General features: G+C 51.7%; 1 protein-coding gene across 1 annotated transcript in view; it reads left to right on the top strand.

Moving 5' to 3' along the window:
• The window catches only part of XKR6 (XK related 6), a 235,436-nt gene that overhangs the window by 205,639 nt on the left and 7,008 nt on the right, over window positions 1–22,789 (top strand). The window contains exon 2 of the mRNA XM_037131709.2: window positions 6,214–6,410. Coding sequence (XP_036987604.2) covers window positions 6,214–6,410 — 197 coding nt within the window. The remainder of the gene's footprint in view (window positions 1–6,213; window positions 6,411–22,789) is intronic.

The following is a 22,789-nucleotide window of genomic DNA, read 5'->3' on the forward strand; positions in this document are numbered from 1 at the left end:
GACCTTTTGGTTTGTAGGCCAGCACTCAATCCATTGAGCCATACCAGCTGGGGCAAATCTTACGTATTTTTAAAATTTTAATATCCAATCGTTCATTAGTAGTCTATAGAAATTAATTTTATATACTGACCGTGTATCATGGGACTTTGCTAAATCTACTAATTGGTTCTATAAGCTTTTCTGTATATTCCTGGGGATTTTCTACTTAGACAATCACGGCATTTACAAATTAGGGACAGTTTCACTTCTTTCTCTGCAATCTGTGGATACTTTCTTTGTCTTAGCTTATCGCACTCTGGCACTTCCAGTGTAGTGTTGGATAGGTGCGGTAAAAGTAGTCATCGTCACCTTGTTCCTGATCCTGAGAGGGAAGATTTCAGTCTTTTATTATCAATTGCAATATTAACTATAGGTTTTTGTAGATGCTCTTCCATTATGTCAAGTTAAGAAAGTTCTCTTCTAGTCCTAGTTTTCTGAGAGGTTTTTAAAGTTGTGAATGGATGTTGAATTCTGTAAAATGCATACTTTCTGCATCAGTTAATGTGATTGCGATTTTTCTTATTAATATTATTGATTATTTTGAATATCAAACCCACTTTACATCCCCCCAAATAAACCCTATGCTGAATCACCCCTTCTGTGTATCATTGAATTTGATGTGTTAACATTTTGTTGCAGCTGTTTTACATCTATGTTTATGAGGGGTATTGTCTGTAGTTTTATTTTCTTATATAGTATCTGTCTAGTTTTGACATCAGAGTAATGTTGGCCTCATAAAATGAACAGTGAAGTGTTCTTTCCTCTTTTATTTTTCTGGGAAAAGAGTGTATAGAATTGGTGCTATTCTGACTTCACATGTTTGGTAGGTGTTACTATTTTTCCTAAGCAGGATTCTCTGAGCTTCAGGCCCCACTTCCCGGACTGAGCTCTGTTTAGGGCTTTAAGTGGAGTTAGACCTCAACAATCAGTGTTTTCAAAATGCTGTTTCTGAGAACGTTGTAAGAGGCAGTAGGCACCATAGGCTCACAGCGGCAAACTGACTCAGCCTGCCACCCCTGCAGAAATCACTTATTTCCCACCCCAACCAGCATCAGGCAGAGCTACTGCTGATTCCCAGGTGGGCAACTCATTTTGGGCAAGACCTCCCTGGTTTGCCTGAACTATGAGTGGCCGTGTGACTCTGGGGAAATCACTCAACCTCTCTGAGCCTCCGATGAGCCAATGGGAAAAAGAAGGTGACAAATGTTTTTGCCTCCAAGTGCTGGTATAAAAGGGAAAGTGTGCCCAGAGAGCTAGAGAGTTCTGAGGCAGGGCAAGGAGTTTTGGAAAATTCCATGGTTTACAAATAAGGGGAGGAGATAGAATTGGGAGCAGAGTAAGCAGACTGGGGTAAAGGAAAGAGGCATAAAGCACCTCAGAGGGGCAGAAATAGCTGTCATCTGTGGCTTCTGGTCTTCCAGATATTCTCATGGTATATCATTTGAGCCCCCTCTTACCCCTGCGACCCTCCAAGAGGGCATGATTGCATACATTCATCCATTCAACATGTCCTGGGGTCCTCCTCTGGGCCAGGCATCTGGTAGATGAGGGACTAGGGCTCAGAGAGGTTAGGTGGTGTTTCCCAGGTAGCACAGCCACTGACAGCACTGGACTAGAGCCCGGGTATTGTGGCTGGATCGTGCTTTCCCACTGTACCACACTCAGAGGCAAAGAGACAAGTGGTCCACCTCCAAGAAGCCTGTGGGGGGAGTTGAGAGCACCGGCCCCCATGCCAGACTGTGAGGCTGGAAGCCCTGCTCGACCCCTGAGGTGGGTAAGTTCAGGCCCCGTTCGTACCCTCGGTGATTTAGTTGCCCTCTGTAAAATGAGGGCGATATTGCGTCAGCCTCAACAGGTTATTGCAAGGACTAGATGAGTTAATAAATACGACATGCTCAGAGCTGTGCCTGGCACCTTTGAGCACCACACGCAAACATCAGGGGCTCTTTCTTTGTAAACATGCTAGACTATACTGTGGCTCTGCAGAGCCCCCCACTTAAAGAAGGTGGGAGTTACAAAGCCTCTGTGGAAGCTTGGAGATCCTCAGGTCTGCCCCCCCAACCCCCCACCCCGAGCCATTGGGCGAATAGTGCAGGCCCAGCCTCAGGAGGGACTTGCCCAAGGTCGTACGGAGGGACCGTAGACCAGCTTTGCTGAGTCCTTGTTCCATGAAGACGTGCTGACTCTCTGTTTTGAGACCCATGCATTTCATGATGCGATGCTCTTAAGAGAGACGGTGTCACAGGTGGTGACGTGAGATGTGGGAACAAATCCAGGAGAGTTGAGTGCCTTTCCTTCTGGACCACTTTCCTTCTGGCTGTGAGCTTTCTGGAACCTGCCAGGGAGGGATAGAGGTTGATGGTTTGGGGGAGCGGCAGCCCACTTGTGTCACCTTGTGTCCCTCCCATAGGGACTCAACACATCTGGGCCCGCCACCTCCTGCCCCGCCAGGCGTCTGCAAATCAAGGTGGTGCTGGGCCTGGGAAGGCTGCTTGCTGAGGATGAGATCACCTCCAGAACTCCTTCCTGCGTGGCTTAGGGTCGGGCGCCACCTTGTGGCCATGGGCTAAGGCTGTCTTTGCAACAGGGGCTGTAGGCTTAGCTTAGGCAGCTGGCTGAGTGTCCCAGAGGTCACTTAGGCTCACTCTGGATTTCACACACACTCCTCAGTTGTGTGTCTATTGGGAACCCAAGGACTTAGGAGGAGAAGATGAGTCTTCAGGGGCTAAAAGGGCAGACTAGGTAGAAGGCAGTTGATCAGGAAATCCTGGGCTGGACTCCAGGGTGGAAGGCTGTGTGAGCTGCTGTTCTAGAGGGTGTGTTTTCGAGATTTGGTTTCAGACTTGAGCCTGGTGTACTCTGGGCTCCCAGCATCCATTCATTTATCAGCACCAGAGGGAGAGGCTCTGGCTTTGCCCACTCCCACCTTTATTTATTCCCATACACTGGGATGCTCGCACAGAGAATATTTGAGGTTTGTTTCTCTGCTACACATTACAGTTGAATCAGCATGTTCTGGGCTCATTGCCTTCCATTGCCCTGGCCATGATGGGCAGAGGGGCTTGTGGTTTGGGGCCTGCTGGTGGGGCAGGTCAAGTGCTCCTTTTTCCCTGGTGAGGCAGACCTGGGTAAATCTGAGTGGTGGTGTTACTTGGCCTGGGACCTGTGTGCAGAAGCTTGACTGCCACATAACCATTTCTCCACCCAGGTCCACCTCATGAGGCCAGAAGAAGAGTGGGTGGTCTGAGAGCACCCCTGCGAAAGTATGTACATTTGTGGTCTTGTCCCTGTGGGAGTCTGGGGCCCACGGCATTGTGTGTCGCAGGTGCCCGTGGAGGTAGAGTTGAGTGTGGGATCGTGGACACCACATCTAACCTGTGAGGCCGTTGGGCACACAGCTCAGCTGGGCACACGGCTGTTCTGGGCACCAGTGCGGAACTTCCTGACCCACAGCCCTGCCTCTGCCCCTCACCCAGACGAGGGACACACCCCTGTCCCCCACCGCTCTGGCTGCTCACGCCACTGCCGGTCTGCTCCATCCGACCCTTCCTTCCATCTGGACTCAGTCTGGCCTACCCAGTCCCTCCCAAACTCCTTATGACCTATCTCCTTATCGTGCGCCCTCCCTGTGCAGGTTCACCGTGGCTGTCGTCTCTTCCAGGTGGCCCTCTCCTTCAGACCCCCAAATTTGACTCTGCTTTCCTCTGCCTCCTCACTTTCTCTTTCCTTCCCATCTCTCTCTCTCTGTGTCTCTTTCTGCGTCCCTTCACTGTGTATGCATGTGCCTTTCTCTGTCCCCCTGTCTATCTCCCTCTCTGTCTCTCTGTTTCCCTGTCTCTCTCTCTCTCTCTCAGTGACCCTGTGGCTTTACAGATAAAGCACAATGACCCCCTTGCCCTTTTCTGAGCTTCTTCCCTGGTCCCTTGACTTTGGGAACTTAGAGACTGAGGCCAAGAGAGAGGCCAGACTCATGGGAAATGCCACAGCTAGTAAGTGACAGGGCCTAGAACGGAACGAGAATTTGGTGCTTCATTTCACTTCCAAACCTCAGTTTCCCTGTGTGTTACATGATGATAATCAGCCTGCCCCACAAGGCCTGGCAGGGACTCCAGGGGGTGATGGGCCCGGGGCTCCTGCCCTCCCCCACCCCCCTCACCGGCAGGGTCTTTACTGCTGTGCCACCCTCCCTGTGCCTGGGCCTCCTGCCTTCCTGCCTTTGGTCCCTGGCAGGACTGTTTCTCTGCTCACTCCTGGGAGTGTGTCTGCAGCGAAATGAGGTGTCTGCCCCAGCTCCTCTGTGCAGGCCTTCCAGAGAGGCAGCACCCACAGGCCCTTCGGAGCCCAGAGAGACAGCCTCAGCCCCATCCGTCGGGTGTTGGGTGGGTGTGCATTGTGGCCCGTGTGTTGGATTCAGGTCCCAGGCGAGGGTCTGCAGGGTTGCCTTGTGTCCCAAGCACATTCCAGGGGACCCTGGAGCAACTGCCATCTGTGGGGGCCAGTCTGCAATTACCACTCTGGAGGGAGTCCCACCATTTCAGACGTGGAGAAGAGCATCACTCCGCAGGTTGAAATTATTTTACAGACGTATGTTTTGGCATCTTCTAAAGCATGGGCTTCTGTAGCCTCAGTGCAAGGTTCTCAGGCAGCGCCTGGTCTCGCATTGCTCCAAGGGAACCTGGGGGGCCCTCTCCGTGACCTGCTTTATGATCCCTCCCAGACGTTCACTGCAGATGTAGAGTCGTCCTACCCAGGCTCCTCAGTCCTGAAAGGCAGGTGTCTTCCTTCTACAGCCATAGGCACTGGGGACACGGCATGAACAACAGACAGGCTCATGTGCTCCACGGGAGACAGAAAAGACACAAAAAAGTGGGGGGAGAGAATGGGAAGTGAGAGGCAGGCAGGGTCCCGTGAGCCAAGGGGCGGCGGGGATTCGATTCTAAGCATTATGGGAAGCCGTGGGGCAGATGAAAACAGGGGTTGACGTGGTTGCATTTATGTTTTTCAAACAGCACCTCGGCTGCTGCATGCAGAGTGGGTGGTTCTGGAGCCCGAGTGGGTGCTGGGGACCAGCGTGGAGGCTTCTGCTTTGATTTGGGGCAGGAGGGGTAGTGGCAAGGACCGGGCTGATGGTGGTGACAAGACAGAGAGAAGGGACCACCCAGCAGCCCCAGGTGGACGGGAGACACTGCTTGGAGGCAGCGGGGATGACCCAGGGGGTCAGCCTCTGCAGTGCGGGCTCAGCGTCATAGAAGGCACAATGATGACGTTCCCTGGGATGGTCAGGGACGCATGTGTCGGGTCTATCCCGGGTCTGTCCTGTTATCCTGTTTGGTTCATGTTCATCAAGAACATGGTTCATGTTCTTGATCCTAACTGAGCCACACAGCCAAGCCTTCTGAACATGCTTCTTCCCTGGTGCCAGCAGCTCCGCTGGCCCTGGCCAGCCTCAGAGACTGCAGTGGACTTAGTACTGTGAATCCTCCCCTTGACTGGGGCTTGAAGACATCTCCCGAGAGTTCGGGTGAAAGGAGGCGTGGAGTTTTCTTACTGGACGCAAGATGTGTGCCCACCACTCTCATTGCCTCCCTAATCTCCCTCACAGCCAACTCTGTGATGCTGTGATTCCTTTCTCCATGTAAAAGAGTAACAAGGACATAGAGTTGGAGTAATTAGTGCAAGGCCCCATTAGCAAACAATAAAGCTGTGATTTGAACCCGGAGCCCATGTACCCCACCCGAAGCTGTTTCCTTTGCCCCTGGTCCTCCCTGGTGGAGCGGGCTCAGTGCACTTGTGTGGCGACGTCCTGGGCCAGACCTGCACCGAGGCTCAGGGCAGACTGTGTCTCCCCTGTGTTGAGGGGCACATGAGCTTTGGTGTCCAATGGCCTGAGACCGGCTTCTGGTTGCTCTGCCATCCAACTGTGGACCCCTGGCATCTGCCCCATATGGGGATTGCACCTGCCTATCACCTGGGATGCAGCCAGCCATGGTATTTAGTAGAAGCTCCACAAATGCCCTACCCTCATGTCTGTATCTGTGTCCATGGCTGGGAGGACCCCTCAGAGCAGAGGAGGAGACCCCAGCATAGGTGGCTGTGGTTTTGGGGGGCAACGTGGCCCTCCCAGAGCCCCCGCCCCCACCCACGTTCTCTGTTCTGCTCCGTCCCTCTCGGCAGGTATATCCGCACCATGTACCTGGGGATCCAGAGCCAGCGGCGGAAGGAACACCAGCGACGCTTCTACTGGGCTATGATGTACGAATATGCAGACGTCAACATGCTGCGCCTCCTCGAGACCTTCCTGGAGAGCGCCCCCCAACTGGTGCTACAGCTCTGCATAATGATCCAGAAGAACAGCGCCGAGACGCTGCCCTGTGAGTGCCCCGCCCCCAGGAGCCTGGGGGAATGACCTTCCTGTGGGCAGGGACAGGCCCCCCATCCCATCTGGGGACTACCTGGCGGCCCCCTGCCTTCTGCACACTCAGTACCCAGCATCCTCTGTGGGTGTTGTCCATGCCGACCCCCAGTGCTCAGGATGCCCAGGCTCCGGCGAGGTGCTGACCTGGGTTTACACCAAGAGGGTGTGAGTGGCACAGACATTTCCTGGACCCCTGGTGCAAATGTGCTCACTGCCCACAGCCACTTTGTTCCACTGGGTGGAGCGGAGCCAGAGTCTCATGTGTCCCACTTGGGGGGACCAGCCCCTTCCCTTTGGTGCTGGCCTGAGCTGAGGCATTAGCACACGTGCAGGGTGGAGAAGGTGGTCTAGAGATAGCACATGGCGAAAAGACTGAAGTGTAGTGGACAGCAGTTTCAGACATGTTTCAGCGTGCCTCTGGCTTCAGATCAAACCTATGTAGACACTCCATTTATATAATAGGCCCAAGGAGCTCTGTTCTAGTTATGTTGGGGGAGGGGGTCCAGAAGGCACCCCTTCTAGAAGGCACACTCTACTCACTGGCCTTCTCCCCTATCCTGGTCCCGGTGGCCCCAACTGGTCTTCAAGAAGCCCCAGAGCCCCCAGAGCACTGGGGAGAAGGTCTCTACAGCAGCAGGGAGTCTGGCTTCTGGCCATTTGGCTGCCTGAGAAGGCCTCATGAAGTTAGACTTCACCAGGCAAGGCGGAGTCCCATACCAGGTCACCGATGGTCAGAACAGCCCTGTTCTGCCAGCCTTGAGGGAGCCCTGAAGGGCCTGGGTAGCAGAGTGAGGTGCCCAGCGACAGGTGTCCTTCCCGTTATGAAGCCGCCACATGCAGCTGCCCTCAGACCCCACTGGCTGCAGCTTCGCAGCCAGAGCAACCCGCCCCAGGGGGCACGTTTGCTGGGGGCTGCAGAGGGCTCCTGTCTCCCCCAACCGGTCCTCCTTTTTCTCAGCCCTGTTGCAGTCTGAGACCTCCATCTAAACTGCCCTTTGTGGTTTTAGTTTCAAACCTTCCACCCACCACGTGGCTCAGGCTGCCAAGTTGTCCGTCTAACCTTTGGCCACATCCCAGCACCACAAACAGTGCAGGGGGCAGAATGACGCAGGGGGTGAGCTCCCAATGGGCCAGTGGTCCCAGGCCAGGGTCCTGGGCCCTGCTTATCCCCTGCTGTGGTTTTGGCCATTGCTCTTCCCCTTTTTGAGGCCTCCTGTCCTCTTTGGTATCATGGAGAGGTGAGGCTAACACTTGATATTTAGGGGGATGCAGTGATTTGATGCACATAGACCACTTTGTAAACTGTCAAGCAAGATCTCCTGGGGAGATCACCCACCGCCCTCCCTCTTTGGCCCTGGGGGTAATCCAGGCGCCAGCCTTTTTGTTGAGCGTGTCCGTTCCATGACGGTTTCTCAGATTATAAACACAGGGATGACATCCCTGGATGTGAAATCCCTGGGGAGGAAACTTGAGGGGCAACCAACGTGGCTTCCTCTTAACCTGGGAACCCAGAGGGGCCAAGGTCAGTGAAGGTGAAGAGGCTGCTTGCGTGCGTGCCGCCGGCAGCAGACACTGGAGGGGAGAGCTGCAGTGACAAGGGTCACACGCTCTGGAGAAGCCCCCCAGCCCTTCCTCCCTCACACCCCTCTTTTTGTACACAGTTCACAGTTTGGGTGAGCATTTTCTCACATTTGTGTGCTGTGCGGAACAGGCGTTTCTCAACATAGGTGTTCGTGGTCAGATACATTTGGGAACTTCTGGGCAAAACTAAGGTCGACAGCAGTCTTTGCTGTTGGTTGTAAATCCCCAAGATGCAGTTGGGGTCTGTGGCAGTAGCAGGGTTGACGGGAAGGAAGGGGACCTGCTGTCCCCGGCGCAGGGGCACCCTGTCTGCTGCTCACTGTACCGTTTGCTATAATAGATGCCTTCCCTCACTTTTCCCGTAAAAAGTTGCATGACATGAATGCACTTTAAAGAAAATCAGTTTAAGTATTAGAAATTGGAGGAGGGGAGAGAAAGTCTGTGAACTCGGAGCGGACCAGATGGAAGGGCTCTCCAGTCACGTGAGAGCGGGGAGTGTGGGGGGCAAACTGGAAGGAGGGGCCGTCTCCCGCCCTGCTACTGGACAGCTGTGGACTTCGGGCGTTGCCCAGCATTTCCGTTACTTCGTTTTCTCCTTTCGGAAACGAGGATAATATTAGTCCAACCTACTGCAAAGGGTTGTTACGAGCGTTTCATGACATGACAAGTGTCGGGGGCCTCGTACAACATCTGGCTGTTTCGTCAGTGGTGGTGGTGATGGTAGAGCTTTCACTGTCGATCTGCTTTCTGCATTGAGTTGCAAGCTCTGCTAGTGAGATCCGTGACTGACTGGCCTTGCTTTGGCTGGCTTTTGGCTGACCACTGTATACCGCTAATGGCAATAGATGGTTAGAAAGGTCACTCTATGTTTCCCATTGATCTCGCCCAAGGCCAGCCTCTCCCACTTGGGCCATCTGGCCACTTTCTAATACTTACTCGCCGCTTGGTTAACAGGAGTCAGCCTATGGAGGGGGGGGTTGTATCCCATTTCCCCATAAATTCAGACTCAGGTGAAAATTATAACAAATAATAATGATCCACACAAACATTATGCTAGAGTCATTTGGGCATTTCACAGGGTCTTCCTTAAATCTGATGTCTGGATATTTTAAATAAAGATAAACATGGAGCCCTAAGAGGACGGATGTGGATGCACCATTCACACTGGTAGTGAGCCGCGGGTCTGCTGGACGTCCTGCCAGCACCCTGGGCTGCGACGGGGTGTGGAATGCAGTCCAGAGAGTGGAAGTCAGGAGGAGCTGCACGCGAGTGCCACCTTGGCCATTTACTGACTTTATGACACAGGGCAAGTTAGTTTCCCCACAGGGTGTCTTCGTGTGTAAAGTGGGCATAATACTAGTTTCGGAACTGTTGCAGAGGTCTCGTGAGCTGCACGTTTGCCTCTCTGGCACCTTGCCTGGGGTATTATGAGTATTTGGAACAGCAGCCGTTCCACAAAGATGCATTGAATTAGGTGCCCTATCACGTGATGAGGGCAACAGGGAGCATAACAGACTCGGTCCATGCCCTTGGGTTTTTCCCACATCTGGAGAGAAGATGAAACAATTAGACACGGCAGGTAGTGGACCGAAGTCCACAGAATGGGGGCTGGACTGAGGATGCTTTGGGCAAGGAGGGCAGAGGAAGCCTCTCCAGACACATTTAGGCCTCCTGTAAATGAGAAGGAGCCAACGCCAGGAAGAGCAGAAACAGGCTTCCAGACAAAGGGGATAGTGCAAAGGTCCTGGGACAGGAAAAGCCCGGCTTCTTCCAGAAAGTGTCAGGACCCAGCACGGCTGGAGGTTGGCAGTGGGGGCAGGGTCGGGGAGGAGAGGGACGGCAGGAGCCCGACTAGTCAGGGCGTGCTGGGCCCTGAGAGGAGCTCAGGTTCATACTAAGTGCAGTGGGAAGGTTTATGAAGGAAGGCTATACAATCAGATTCCCTTTTAAAGCAAAACCCCTTTCCTGCTGTGCAGGGGTGAGCAGGAGCTGAGCTGGGAGCCCCAGCTTAGCAGCTGCTGGGAGGTCTGGGCGTGAGATGATGGGATTGAGTGTTTTGGGAGATGATGCCGAGTGTGCAGAACTGAATGGTGCTCTGGAGGGTGAATCAGCAGGACTTCGCAGGGCTGGTTTAGACGGCGAGAGGAGTAGGGAGGGTTCTAACTGGCTGTGTCGAGATGGAGGAGGGGGAACCCGCGGGGAGCGGGGACAGATCCAGAGTTAATAGCTGTCACTGTTCCTCACTTTTGGGTTTTCTGATGCTTCCACATGAACATTGGCAGGGACGGGCGTGGGGTGCCTCCTGCTGCACCTCCACAGCACCTAAGTCTGCCTTTTTCACTCAAGCCCACAGGGAGGAGTTGCTCTACTTATGGGCTCTGATGACCACCTCCCCCTGGCATTTCATTACTGCCATTTGTCAGGCACCTGCTGTGGGCCAGACACTGGATCAGGACTGAGTTGGCAAAGACACCCCACCTTTAGGAGTTTATGGGCCAGTGCAATGCATTTAAATTTTTTGATGGATGCAGGAACACAGGAAGGAGTAACTGTTTCTGGGGTTGTGATGGAGGAGGTAGCATTTGATCTGGGTTTTGTTGGATCAGTAGGAACGCTCCTGAAAGAGAAGGTTGGGAGGTCTTCCTGGGCAGAGGAACCACGGGTGCCGAGGGACGGAGGCCCAAGAGAGCCTGGCGTGGGCAGGAGTGAGTGGTCCGAGGTGCCTAGAGCATGGGGTGTGTCACAGCGAGTGTGGGGACAGTGGAGGTGATGATGATGACGACACTGACAAGGTTCGTTCAGACCTTGGGGAGCCCGACTGTGCACCAGAGACTAGTTTAAGAAGTTTATGTGGGTTAACCCAGTAAGCTCCCATAGCAACCCTATGAGTAGCTGCTCTAGTATTCTCATTTTGTAGATGATGAAACTGAGGTTCAGAGAGGTTGCATAATAAGCACGAGGCAGCCACAGGGCTTGTAAGCAATCCGGACCCAGGCAGTAGAGCTCCAGCGTTTGTGCCCTTAGCAACGATGTCTGTGGCTGAGCCTCGCAGAGACAGGCTTGTGTGGATTCTGCAGGAACAAGTCGTTGATGTGGGGAGGGAGCAGAGGTTGACCCGCGCCGCAGACCCGTCAGCTCTGGTGTGCATGCATGTGTGTGTGTGTGTGTGTGTGTGCGTGTACCCCAGGTACAAGGGTACTGATTAGGTCCAGAGATGGACCTTCTGTATTCTCTGCCCAGGGCTTGGTTTTTTGAAAAGGTTCTCAGTCTTTGAGACCATAGGTGTGAGCCACCTCTGCTAAGCACTGCTGAGGAAGCCTCGTTGTTTTAACTGTGGAGCCCCACTTGGCCTGAGACCCAGGTCCCTCCCAGCCCCCAGGGTACCTACCAGTGAGAGAGACAGGTGGGCACTCCCATGCCTTTGACTGGCCTTTCCTTGGGAACAGTCTCTGTTCTGACCCTGGAGACTCACGGGAGTTGGCCAGACACAGTGAGATGCCTACACAGTCAGTGAGAGATTTGACATAAAAACCCAGTGCCCCTCATTTCCAGGACAGCTCATGTCCCTTCAGTCTTCTTAGATCTCTGTGGAACCCCTCAGAGAAAGCACTAGGCAGTCTCAGGTATTTTCTCAGCCATGTGTGCCCCTCAATCCTCTTATCAACTGGGGGAGGAGGTGGTGGTGGGCCAGACTGGAAATCCCTAGATGGGATCAGAAGCTTGTGACCACCTCAAGGGCTGGGGCTGGGTCTAAAACTTGAAGGTAGAGTCACCTCTGATCCTGGAAGGGAGCCAGCCTGCATGGTGCAGACCAGCCCTTACTCAGGGGACACACATGAGGACATGCTTCTCCCCCGGGCAGGGGGTTCTCTCAGAGAGGGTAAAAGCAGATTCGACTTGTTCTCGTAAGTGGTAACTTCGCAGATGCTCCTGTACCCCTGTGAGTGGGGGTTGGGCAGCTGCTGAGAGATGATACCTAAAAAGGTACCTTGGATTGGTATCCAAAAAACTTAAACCTTGTGACTTTAGTTAACAAACGGATTTGGAGTTATGGAATCTTTAGCACTAAAGAGGTCGATCAAGGCCAGCTTGCCCACCCTCCTTGTTTAACACATGGGAAGCCAAAGCTCAGAGAAGCCAAGTAAGTTGCCCCAAGTCACACAGCAAACAAGGCTCCCAGAGAAGGCTCCAGTTTCTGCTGCACTGAGTGAGCAGCTGAGATTGGTAGCACAGCATCTGTAGGATGTGGTTCAAATCCCAAATCTTGCCCAGGTGAGCCTGCCACCCCCACCACCTGGCCATCATTAACCAAGGATACCCAGTACCAACTTTATGTAGAACAAGTGTTTTTATTCAGACAGGAAAGTATGAGGGAATATGAAACCCTGCCTTTAAGCACTGGTTTTCTTTTAAACAAAGTTTAAAGAAACTTGAGCGCTAGGCTTCGATTAGGGCTCTTTCTCTCTGCCTCTCTGGCCTTAACCTGCCTGATTGTTTTCCTCCTTCACTTCACTTGCTAGCTCCTTTCACAACCAACACCTTTCTGGTGACTTGTCCTCCAGCCTCACAATCGCTTCCTTTCCTCACGAGAGCCCTGACTGGCAGCATCCTAGCACTTCAGAAAGGCACGTGTTCTTTCGTGTTTCCCAGCTCCCATGAAATGAATGTCTGTGCCTTCCTATTCAGCCGCCAGTACCAAAGCACGCTTCCCTTCCCTGGTGAGGACGAAACGCATCCTGCAGGAAGCATCGCTCCCACTTCAGTCTCCCTGACCAGGCTTCCCTTTGCAGCAAGGAACGCGGCCTTCTGGTCCTAGTTCTTGCGGGGAAGGCCCAGGTCTGAGCTCTTGGCTCAGTTAAACCGTCCTCCGCTCCTCTTCCCCCGACAATGGAATACTTCCACATCTCTCCTCCTGGGAACTTCCTTTTTTCTTATGTGAAAAATGCTTTCTGATGCCTTTCCATGTGGTCGCTAGCTGTTGCCCCCTAAATCTGGGACACAAAAGTTGGTTACTTGGTCATTGAGAGGATGTTGGTTACAATGAGCTGGAGCTTCCCCTCAGAAAGTGACGGTGATCTGGTCGTGTGGCCCAGAGGTGACGGCTCTGGGCTCTGCATCGGAGCTGGGGATTCCCTGCTCTGTTCCCTTATTACCAAGAAGCAAAAATTGTTATAAAGTGACCAATCCACTGCCTCAAACACCCTCAGGTAATGAATCACCTTGCCGAGAATCAGGGAGTTGCTGTGCCTGCCCCCCACCCCCAGTGCCGGCCGTGGCTTGAGGGAACCCTGAGGAAGCAGGGCCCCTCCCTGACACGCCCCTGCTGAGCTGGAGCCGCCCATCTCAGAGACCTGCTGTGGGCCTCGGACCAAGTTGGTACCCAGATCTTCCATCACACTTCTGTGACTTCTCCAGGAACAGATGAGTGAAGGAAAAGATGTGCCAGTCCCTGTTCACCCCCCTCTCCTGGCTTTGCATCTCTACCCACAACTGAAAGGATGAGATACGCACATGGACATACCTGCCTCCTCCGGCCAGAGCACAGACTCGACCTGGCCTCTCCTGTGTCCCCCAGCATGGCCTCTCTCCAGCTCTCTGTTCTCCTCTCTTTTTGAAGAGACAGCCCCCCCCCGCCCCCGCCATCAGATAGCTGCTCAGGTGTGCACACAGGGTGCCTGGACCAGCCAACACCAGCGCACAGTCCTGCTTTGGCTACCCGTGGCTTCTCATTAAACACCACATTCAAACCTTACACTTTAAAGGGGAAGTTGCAAGGACTTTAAACAGACACCTAAATGAAGCCTTTCACTGCACCAGTCAAACCCAAATCTGTATATAATTCTGAGGCTTTCAGCTGAGGTTGCCCCTAACAACTGGTAAGAGAAAAGGAGAAGGAGGGTTCTTTTTCTTTTACATTCTGCTAAGAGCACTTAACACGAGATCTACCCTCTTACCAAATGTTTAAGTGCAAAAAAAAAAAATGTAGTGTGTACTTATACAACAGAGAGTTCTTAGAGCAGCAGAAAAAAAAATAGGGAAAAGATGAACTAAATCGATTTCTTTATAGTTAGCACAGGTGAAAGAGCAATTATTCACCTGGAAATGTTTGTGCATAGAATGCTGGAACAGAGAGGAGCACCGAGGCAGCCTTCCTGAGCCGGCGCAGGGGGGCGGTATAACCTCAGGGAGGCTCCGAGGGCTGCAGTTCCAGAGCCTGAGCAGTGGGTGTCATCGGGCCATTTACTCACTTATTCAATAACTATGAAGCACCTGTTGTGTGCCCAGCACCATGCTGGAAACCAGGGCGGATACAGCAATAGGCAAAACAGGTAGAAAACCCTGCCCTCACGGGGCTTACATTTCTTACAGAGAGAGGCAGACAACAAACAAAACAAAGACTCTTTCATAGACAGGTTTCCCCTGCTGTCCCACAGTCAAGTGTTTCTGTGAGAACTCCATAAGCTGAAATAGCATAAAGTGAAGAAGCAGTTGCCACTGCTTTATGTGGAGAAACTTTTTGAGCGTTCCCCGCTGGCAGGGATCCCCACTTTATAGACCCGTCCACCTCCTCGGGCAACGCTGCCACGGCGTGCAGTGCCGGATGCGGACTTACAGAGACCACTTCACTACTAGCAGATCCAGTGGTAACCGGCAGCTTTCAAGATTCTTTTTCTGTGCGAATCAGTAGTACAAATGGTGGAGGCAGGCAAGTTCAACACACGTACTGTGTCTATCTCGTTCACCACCATTGAAACGCATAATCGCATCCAGTTTCACACTATGTATGACACACTTTCAAACTCTCTTGGGCTTTCCTGATACCTTAGGCCACATCTTGCTAAGGGATGCACAAAATAAACTGAGATGAAGCCCGGATGCTCTCAGACACAGATCAGAGCGGTGGGGCTTGAAGCCGGATGCTGAGTGTGGTTCTCGGGGAAGGAGCCTGGGGGTCCCTCTCACTGCCTGGGGTACAGGCTGCCTCTGTGAAGGCTTGTGCAGAACAAACACTTCTCGCCTTTTGTTTGTTTGTTTGTTTGTAAAAATGGGAACCCTCTTCCTATTCTTTCAGGTAGCAGAAACAGGTACTCACTGTAGGTCTTCCATAAAAGCAGAGCGGCTCAATGGCAACCTTTGAAGAGTGGGGGATTCCTGTCTCAGAAAATGGTCAGCACCCAGGGGAACACTGCAACTGGGAAGAGGGATGGGAGAGGCACAGAGCTGTGTGCGGCTTCCCACGGGGCGGCGGAGGAAGGTTCCCCAGAGAAGGTGACCTTTGAGCGAAGATCTGAAGATGGGCGGGAGCCAGCTCCACAGATTTCTGAACGAGATGCGCCAGGAATAGTCAAGGGCAAGGCCTTGAGCTCAGAGGGGCCTCTGGTGTCTGAGAGCAGTGAGGAGGCGGAGGTCAGGGTGGCCCTGGGGCCGAGTCTATAGCCCCACCCTGCCCCGGGGGTCTTGCCCACAGAGCTGCTCTCCTCCTCCTTTTTTTAAAGAAACTATTTAGGCAGCTTTGTTGAGAAACAGTTTACACACTGTACAGTTCACTCACTTGAAGTGTACAACAGTTCAGTGGCTTTTTATTCAGAGTCACCATACAGTCACCATAACAACCTCAGACCATTTTCACTGCCCCACAGACACGCCTCACCCCTCAGAACTGCTCTCCTGTGAGCTCTGCCCCACCTCTCTCGTAGGGACAGTGCCCGGTCACGTCCCCTGCACGTCATGTGGTGATGGAGGCTGGGCAGACCGCTCAGATCTCATCTTCTTTGGCTGTGGATGACCTGACCAAGAAGGGCAGGAGGGCCTCCCAAAGTCCCTTTCAGGCAAGCTTGACTCTAAGAGAAAAGTGGGGAAGTCCTGCTGAAGTTTGGGCAGTAGCAGCCTCTAATTATTAGGTTGGGCGTTCCCGTCCGAGTCCATCATGAACTCGAAGGCTCCTGGGAACTTCCAGCTCCAGGAAAGACGGCAGTGAAATGATCTTCAAAAGATCTTTTCTGTTCATTAAGATTTCCAAGGAAAGGAAGTCTACGTGTTTCACAAATGATGTCTTCTCACGTCACACATCTCTGAGTCTGGGGACAGAGTGGAACTGAAGGTACCCCGAGAAGCGCAGCTGGGGGTGAATCCCTGTGGGCTGTTCCACTTCCGGTGTGATTGTGGGTGAGTCACCCTTTCTGAACCTCGAGTTTTCATGCGCAACACTCAAGGACCCACTCAGTGCTGGACCCAGCTGATTGGAGGTGCTCAGCGGGTCGGGATTTCCAGAGGAGATGTAGGCGTGTCGCCTTCCCTCCACTGACAACCAGAGATAAAGGTTGGGTCCGATGCTGACCCGAGGACAGCTGGGTCCTGTATTCTTTCTAGGCCTTCTTGCACGTGCAGACTCCACATGCTCCGGGCGGCCCTGGAGTTCAGGAGCCAGCTGTCAAATCCGCCCACCCACCTGTGACAACATGGGGCCCACCACCACTGCTGCCTTTTCTGGGGGCCCCATCATTCCCTTCACCCCTCGCCATTCACCAGTAATAACCAAGCACTTTGACTTCTTTCCTGCTTGTCCTCTTGGTTACTTTCCTGAGACCATCACCCAGAAGAAAGGTGCTTCCTCCCGGTTGGCACCGTGGAAAGCTCTCCCATGCCTGACCCCGCCCGTGTGGACCACACCCTGCTCTGGCTTCACACCCTGCTCTACACTTAGGTGCTGCATCCACTCCGCTCAGACAAGGCCCTTAACCTTTCACAGCCGTGGGGGTTCTCTGTTGTAAACCACAGCTCCTACTACTGACCCAGAGGGGTTTTGTCAGGAGTAAGTGAAATGCATTTGTTCTTGGCACCAAAGAGGCCCTTCGAGATGGTGGCTAGCATTTTCGCTCTCAGCCTTCGAAGGCTTGCATCACCCACCATCCCCAGTAAGGATCTGGTTTGGTGAAGTCACTTCACTAGGCAGGCTTTTCTTATCCTGGGCCACTCAGCACTGAGACTTCAGGTGGAGGGGCAAGGACCACTTCTGAGTCAGCCCACACACAGGCCGTACCAGTCTCTCCCGCTCAGCAGTCCTGCCTCCTTCTGCCAGGCCGCTCACCTGAGCTGCCATGTCGCTAAACAGTGGTGTCGCTCCGTCGAAATACAGCTGGCACAGCTGGGCTGTGAGTAGAGGCAGCGAGACTGGACCATCCACACTGAGGACAATGGTTCTGGTTAATCACGGCTGTCACCCTCAGGAACTCAGTGGCTCCAGGTAAAGCAACCCCAAACCACTGGAGCTGGAAGTTGTTCAAGGATTTGACAGCCACACCATCTCCCACACCAGGGGAGACAGGGCCACACCTGACGCCCAGCCTTTTTAAAGGATTTTATCTGCTTCTAAATGTCTGTAACTTTCTGAGTCGCCTCCCACACAAAGCCTGCAGCCCACCCCACCCCCATCACATTTCTGACAGGACAGGGGACAGAACGAGAAGGCTGCAGTGAATTTTGCTCTTTGCCTTGAGAGCATGGATCTCAAACTACACCACTTGCAGAATCTTAGAACCCCAGCAGGCCTTTCCTCTTCCTATGTACATACCAAGAACACAGGGGCCTGCGGCTAAGGTTGAGCTGGGAGATCCTCCCGACCTTGGCTGCCGGCTTGCTCCTCTCGTGGTAGGGCACAATTTCATGAGGGAACCCTCTAGATTGGGCTTTTGTTGAAACAAAATATTATATATGAGTCTGATGGTCAATAGTAATACGTTACTCAGACTCACTCAAATGCATCTGCACTGAGCGCCTGCTGTGCATCAGGCTCTCTTCCAGCCTCTGAGATGAACAAGGCAGGAGGCCGAGGTCTCCACCCTCCCAGGGCCTGCATGTTAGTGGAGACAGGAAACAATTCAAATATTATTGAGTATGTATGTTATATAGAGAGTATATAAATACATATTGTGTATACATATATGAAATATACATATTATGTATAGTGGCCCAGAGGAGGGACAGAGAAAGAATATAACATACAGCCACCTCCTCGTATACTGTGTATGTATGTTATGGTCACGTGCTACATAACAGTGTCTTGGCCAATAGACAGCCCACCTACTAGATAGACGGTGGTCCAATAAAATTATAATGGACCTAAAAATTGCTATCACCCAGTGACGTCACAGCTGTCATTAACATCGTAAGTGTAACTCCTGTTTGTGGCAATGCTGGTGTAGACATACCTACTGCACTGCCAGTTGTGTAAAAGCGGAGCACATGCACTAATATGTAGCACATCAACTTGATGATGATGAATGGCTATGTTACCGGCTCATATGTATTTACTCCACTACACTTTTAACCATTATGTTAGTGTTCTCTTTCTACTAATCAAATAAGTTCGCTCTACAACAGTACACCGTGTCGTGCTGGCAGTAGCCTCATGCATCTCGCATCTACCATACCTCTTGATTGCATCGTTTTGTCTTGTGCTCAATTTCACGTCTCACTGTTTTGTGCAGGGGCGTGCTACAGGGGCTCCTAGTGCAGGAGCAGCAGGCTGCACCATGCGACCTGGGAGTGTAGTGGGCCGCGCCGCCTAGGTCCGTGTACGTGCCCTCTGTGACGTTCTGTGACAAAGTCCTCTTTCTTAGAATGTGCCCCGGCTGTTAAGACCCACATGACTTTATATATAATCAGTATGTATATATACATATATATATATATTCTTTCTCTATATATATTTGTATATTTTTTATATACAGTATAGTATGCATATGTTTCAAAGATGGACCCATATGTTTCACATTCACGGTTCATTGGACCCTCCGAATCCACACTTTACCCACTGTTCACAAGCAATACACTAAGGTCAGGTCTGTTGGTGCCAGAGCCCATGTATGTCCTTTCCAGGGCATCTCATGGCCTCTGTTAAAATGCAGTCACTCTGGGAACATCAGGGCATTGAAATTGGTCGACCATGTACTATGACATGAGGATGGATTTACTGGAACTTTCTAGTGATGATGGACAGCCTTCTTCATGGTTTGCTTCAGGCCAGCCAGGACCCAGGCATCTGCGAGGCTTGTGCCATGCCAGCTGCATGGCTGACATTTGTTCTAGAATCTCTAGAGTTTGCCCTTGTCCAGCTGGCTGTGAAGGTGGCATTTTGATAGCTCCGATGGCATCTCAGAAAGAAAACATAAGTGAAGCAGGGGGTGCTGGATTTAGCTTTCTTCCTGCTGGGTCCTTTAAATACCAGGGTTTGACCTGGAAGCTGCATACCTCCTATTGTCCACCACGTGGGGAAACACCAGGGTCCGTCAGGAGGCAGAGGGAGTGAGGAGGAAATGTGATCAGGAGCCTTTATTGTGGTTCCCGCAGGAAGCAATCGGTAAGGCAGTGGAAGCAGGCCTAGGGTTGGCCAGCCCAGAATCATTTTAGCAGGCTCTGGGGCACTGGGGCTGTTCCTGGTTGTCTGATACCTGGCTCTGGGGTGATTAGAGCTGGAGGCTACTGGCCTTGTGGGTCTGAGCCCAATAAAGGGTGTGGGCTCTGGATAGATTTGTTTGCAGGAAAGGCACCACGGGCTTGCTCTTCCTAGGAATATGGCAACCCTGAGAGGAACAGTCCCTCCAGAGTCAGCAAGACCCCAGAATACAAGACATGCTTCATGCAGTAACCTCAGACAAGTCCTCTTACCTGCTTGAGTCTTGGTTTCCTCTTCTGGAAAATGGAGCCCAATAGACATTCCAGTGGATTATCGTGAGGATTAAATGAAGTAACATGGGCAAAATATCTGCAATAATGCCAGGTACATTGGAAACATTCAATAAGTATTTACTCCTTTTCATTTCTGTCTTCTGCCCTCAAGGTCTTCTTCCTAAAGGAGAATGGAGACCCCCAGAGAATTCCCCTCCCCCACATTTAGGGGTGATGGTGGAAGGCCTGTGGGGGGGGGCCGATGGGCTCACGGGCCCATTTCCCCATGGATTGGTTCACTTGAGAATCCAAGGATCGCTGTGAACTCTTTCATGAGAAAAATACCCATTTTGCACATAGTTTCAGAAGGACCCAGTCACTGCCCTGCCCTTAGGGAGCTCATATGCATCAGGGTATATTTGAACTTAAAAAAAAGGAACAAGTAAGAGGTAAAGTATATCTGGGTGGCAGGAAATGCTGAAGTGGAAAACAGAACAGAGAAGGGGGAGGGGTACTGGATGCTCGCAGTCACCAGTGTCGGGGGGCAGGCACGGCCTGGCTGAGAAGCTGAGCTTTAAGTAAAGGTCTCAGTGGGGCCCCATGGGGATATCTAGGGGAAGGGTGTTTTAGGGAGAGGGAAGTACAGGTGCATGTGCCCTGAGGTGGGGAAGTGCCTGGGGCACATCAGGGACAGGGGGAGTGTGAGGGCCTTGTCCCATGAAAGGAGCTTCGATGGGGGCCCACCAATGAGGGGGGCTACAGAAGCACGTAAGCAGGGGACTGACAGGTTATATTTAGAGCTCTAAAGCAGTTTCACATGGGACTCTGGAGGCCCTTATAAGGATCTCTAGACCCATTGACATTAACCCTGAGTGACATGGCATATAGGTTGGGAGAAGCTAGTCATGCTGTGGATTAGAATATGTGAACAATCCCAGCAACTTAAAACAACATTGATTCATGTTGCATGTCTGTCATGGGTCACTGGGGGAGTAGCCTCTTCTCGGGGCACAGGAGAATGTGCTCTTCCACCTGGAAGTGACCCGGTTTCACTGGCTAGAGCATGCCACAGGCCACACCTGGGTTCTGCAGGGCACGACTGTGTTTCCTACAGAGGAAGGGCATGAAAAATCAGTGACCATGACAGTCTGCCTCCGTGGGAGGCCACACAGAGGGACATTCTTTAGCTTAGTCACTTTGGCTATATTGCAGCAAGGGCAGATGCAGGGGAATCAGACAGGAGACCATCCCAACAACCCAGGCAAGAGATGGAGTAGAGGTGTCACAGCTCTGCACGCTGGGACACGCGGACGGGGCCTTCCAGGGGCATGTCTCCAGCTAGCAGACCATAAAGCTGACTTCTTTGATTCAGTGCTCAGAGGTGATCAAAGGGCTAATCGCTGATAACCAATTTGATAAGAATTTAACGTATAAATCTGAATGCTAATTCATTCATCTGTAGGTGTGATTGAGGACATACAGCTTTCCCAGTTATTAAAAAAAAAAGAGTCTGAGTTCGGGGATTAGGCAGCACCATGTTCAAATCCTAGTTCTGTGATTTCTTAATGACTTGCTGTGGAAACGTGACTTAGCCCATGAGCCTCAGCTTCCTTGTCATAAAATCAGCCTGCCAGCTCACGGGGAAGAATGATTGAGTTAACGTTTGTCGAGTGTCTTGGGTAGAGTCTGGGCCAAGGTAGCTGTTCAGTAGAGGAAAGGTAGGGTTGTTACGGAACATTTACTAGGGATGATCAGATGACATGATAAACCTAGATTCAGAGCCAATAAAGAGATACTTCACATAAATGTGGTAAGACGATGGTACAACAGAGATTACCATTGTAGTGGCCAGATTTGAGGCCATCTCCCTTACATTGAACAGCTTTTTCTTCAGCCAGTGTGGGATGAGAGTTCTCAGCTGTCAACTTTCCTGAGACATTCCATTCTTCCCTTCCTCTGTTTATACCCGGCCACTCTGACTGGCCGTGAGTTTTTCCAGATCGCCTCAGCCATACGTACATGTCAGTCCTGAAGGCTGACATCCACAGATGATGGGTATGTCTTCTATTTTGACCCTTCCTAAGGGTCTGTCTGGAAATGTCAGGGTTCTGTTAAGGTTACCCCATGTGGTGACCTCATGTGGGAATCACATTGTCTTCCAATACAGAAATGTGACAAAAATGAGTATGGCAGTGCTTGTAAAAGATCACACTCAAAGAAAACCTTAGACCTTAGTTATCTGTGTGTCTGCAGTGAAAAGCTTGCAAGGAGATTGATTTCTTTGTTGCAGCTACACCAGGCTTACAGAATATGATTCTAATAGCCAAGTCGTGCATTACTCTGCCTAGAAGTATGGAATTGGTATATGGAGGAGACCCTTATGGGGCTCTCCTGATTTGTAGTGAGGCCCACCAAGCATTTCAGGAAGGATGTTGATCTGAGCAGTAATGGTAAATGTTTACTGATAAATGTTTAACAACTGGCTCTTAACAGAATTGGGGGAAACCTGATTTCTTAGCTTTTGCCAATTTCTGTGGTATAAATACTGCCATCATGCTTACTTTAAGGCTCCAAAATAACATCAGCTAGCCTACAAATTTCAGCAAAATTAACAATCAGATCTCACAAGCCAGGGGAGAGCAGCTTAAGCACACTGATCCTGTTGGAGAAGTGAAATAATCCCAGGGCTCAGTGTCCGAGTTCTTGCTCACTATGTACATAACCTTGGCCCAGTTACTTAAAGTCTTTGATCCTGGCTCATAGATGGCACCCATGGGGCCTGTTTCTCTCCCCCATGGTTGCCTGGTTAGTAGAATACTTTTTTTCCATCACCCCCTTGCTGTGTGCCTGGGTGGAGGTGAGGACAGAAGCCACGCACACAGCTGTGTTATCTTTTTCCGGGAGCATTTCCAAGAAGAGACTGTGCTTTTTTAAAAACGTAGGAAGATAGGGTGAAATTTGACAGGTGGAAAGGGAAGAATTGCCCATCTAAAAGGAACTCAATATGGGGAAAAAAACACAACGGGAATTTGAAAAGCAGGTGGTGGATATCCACCCAAACATTAGCTTCAGTGGTGGGAAGGAAGG

Source organism: Artibeus jamaicensis, unplaced genomic scaffold, assembly GCF_021234435.1.
Source record: "Artibeus jamaicensis isolate MK-2021 breed Jamaican fruit bat unplaced genomic scaffold, CSHL_Jam_final scaffold_537, whole genome shotgun sequence".
NCBI lineage: Eukaryota > Metazoa > Chordata > Mammalia > Chiroptera > Phyllostomidae > Artibeus > Artibeus jamaicensis.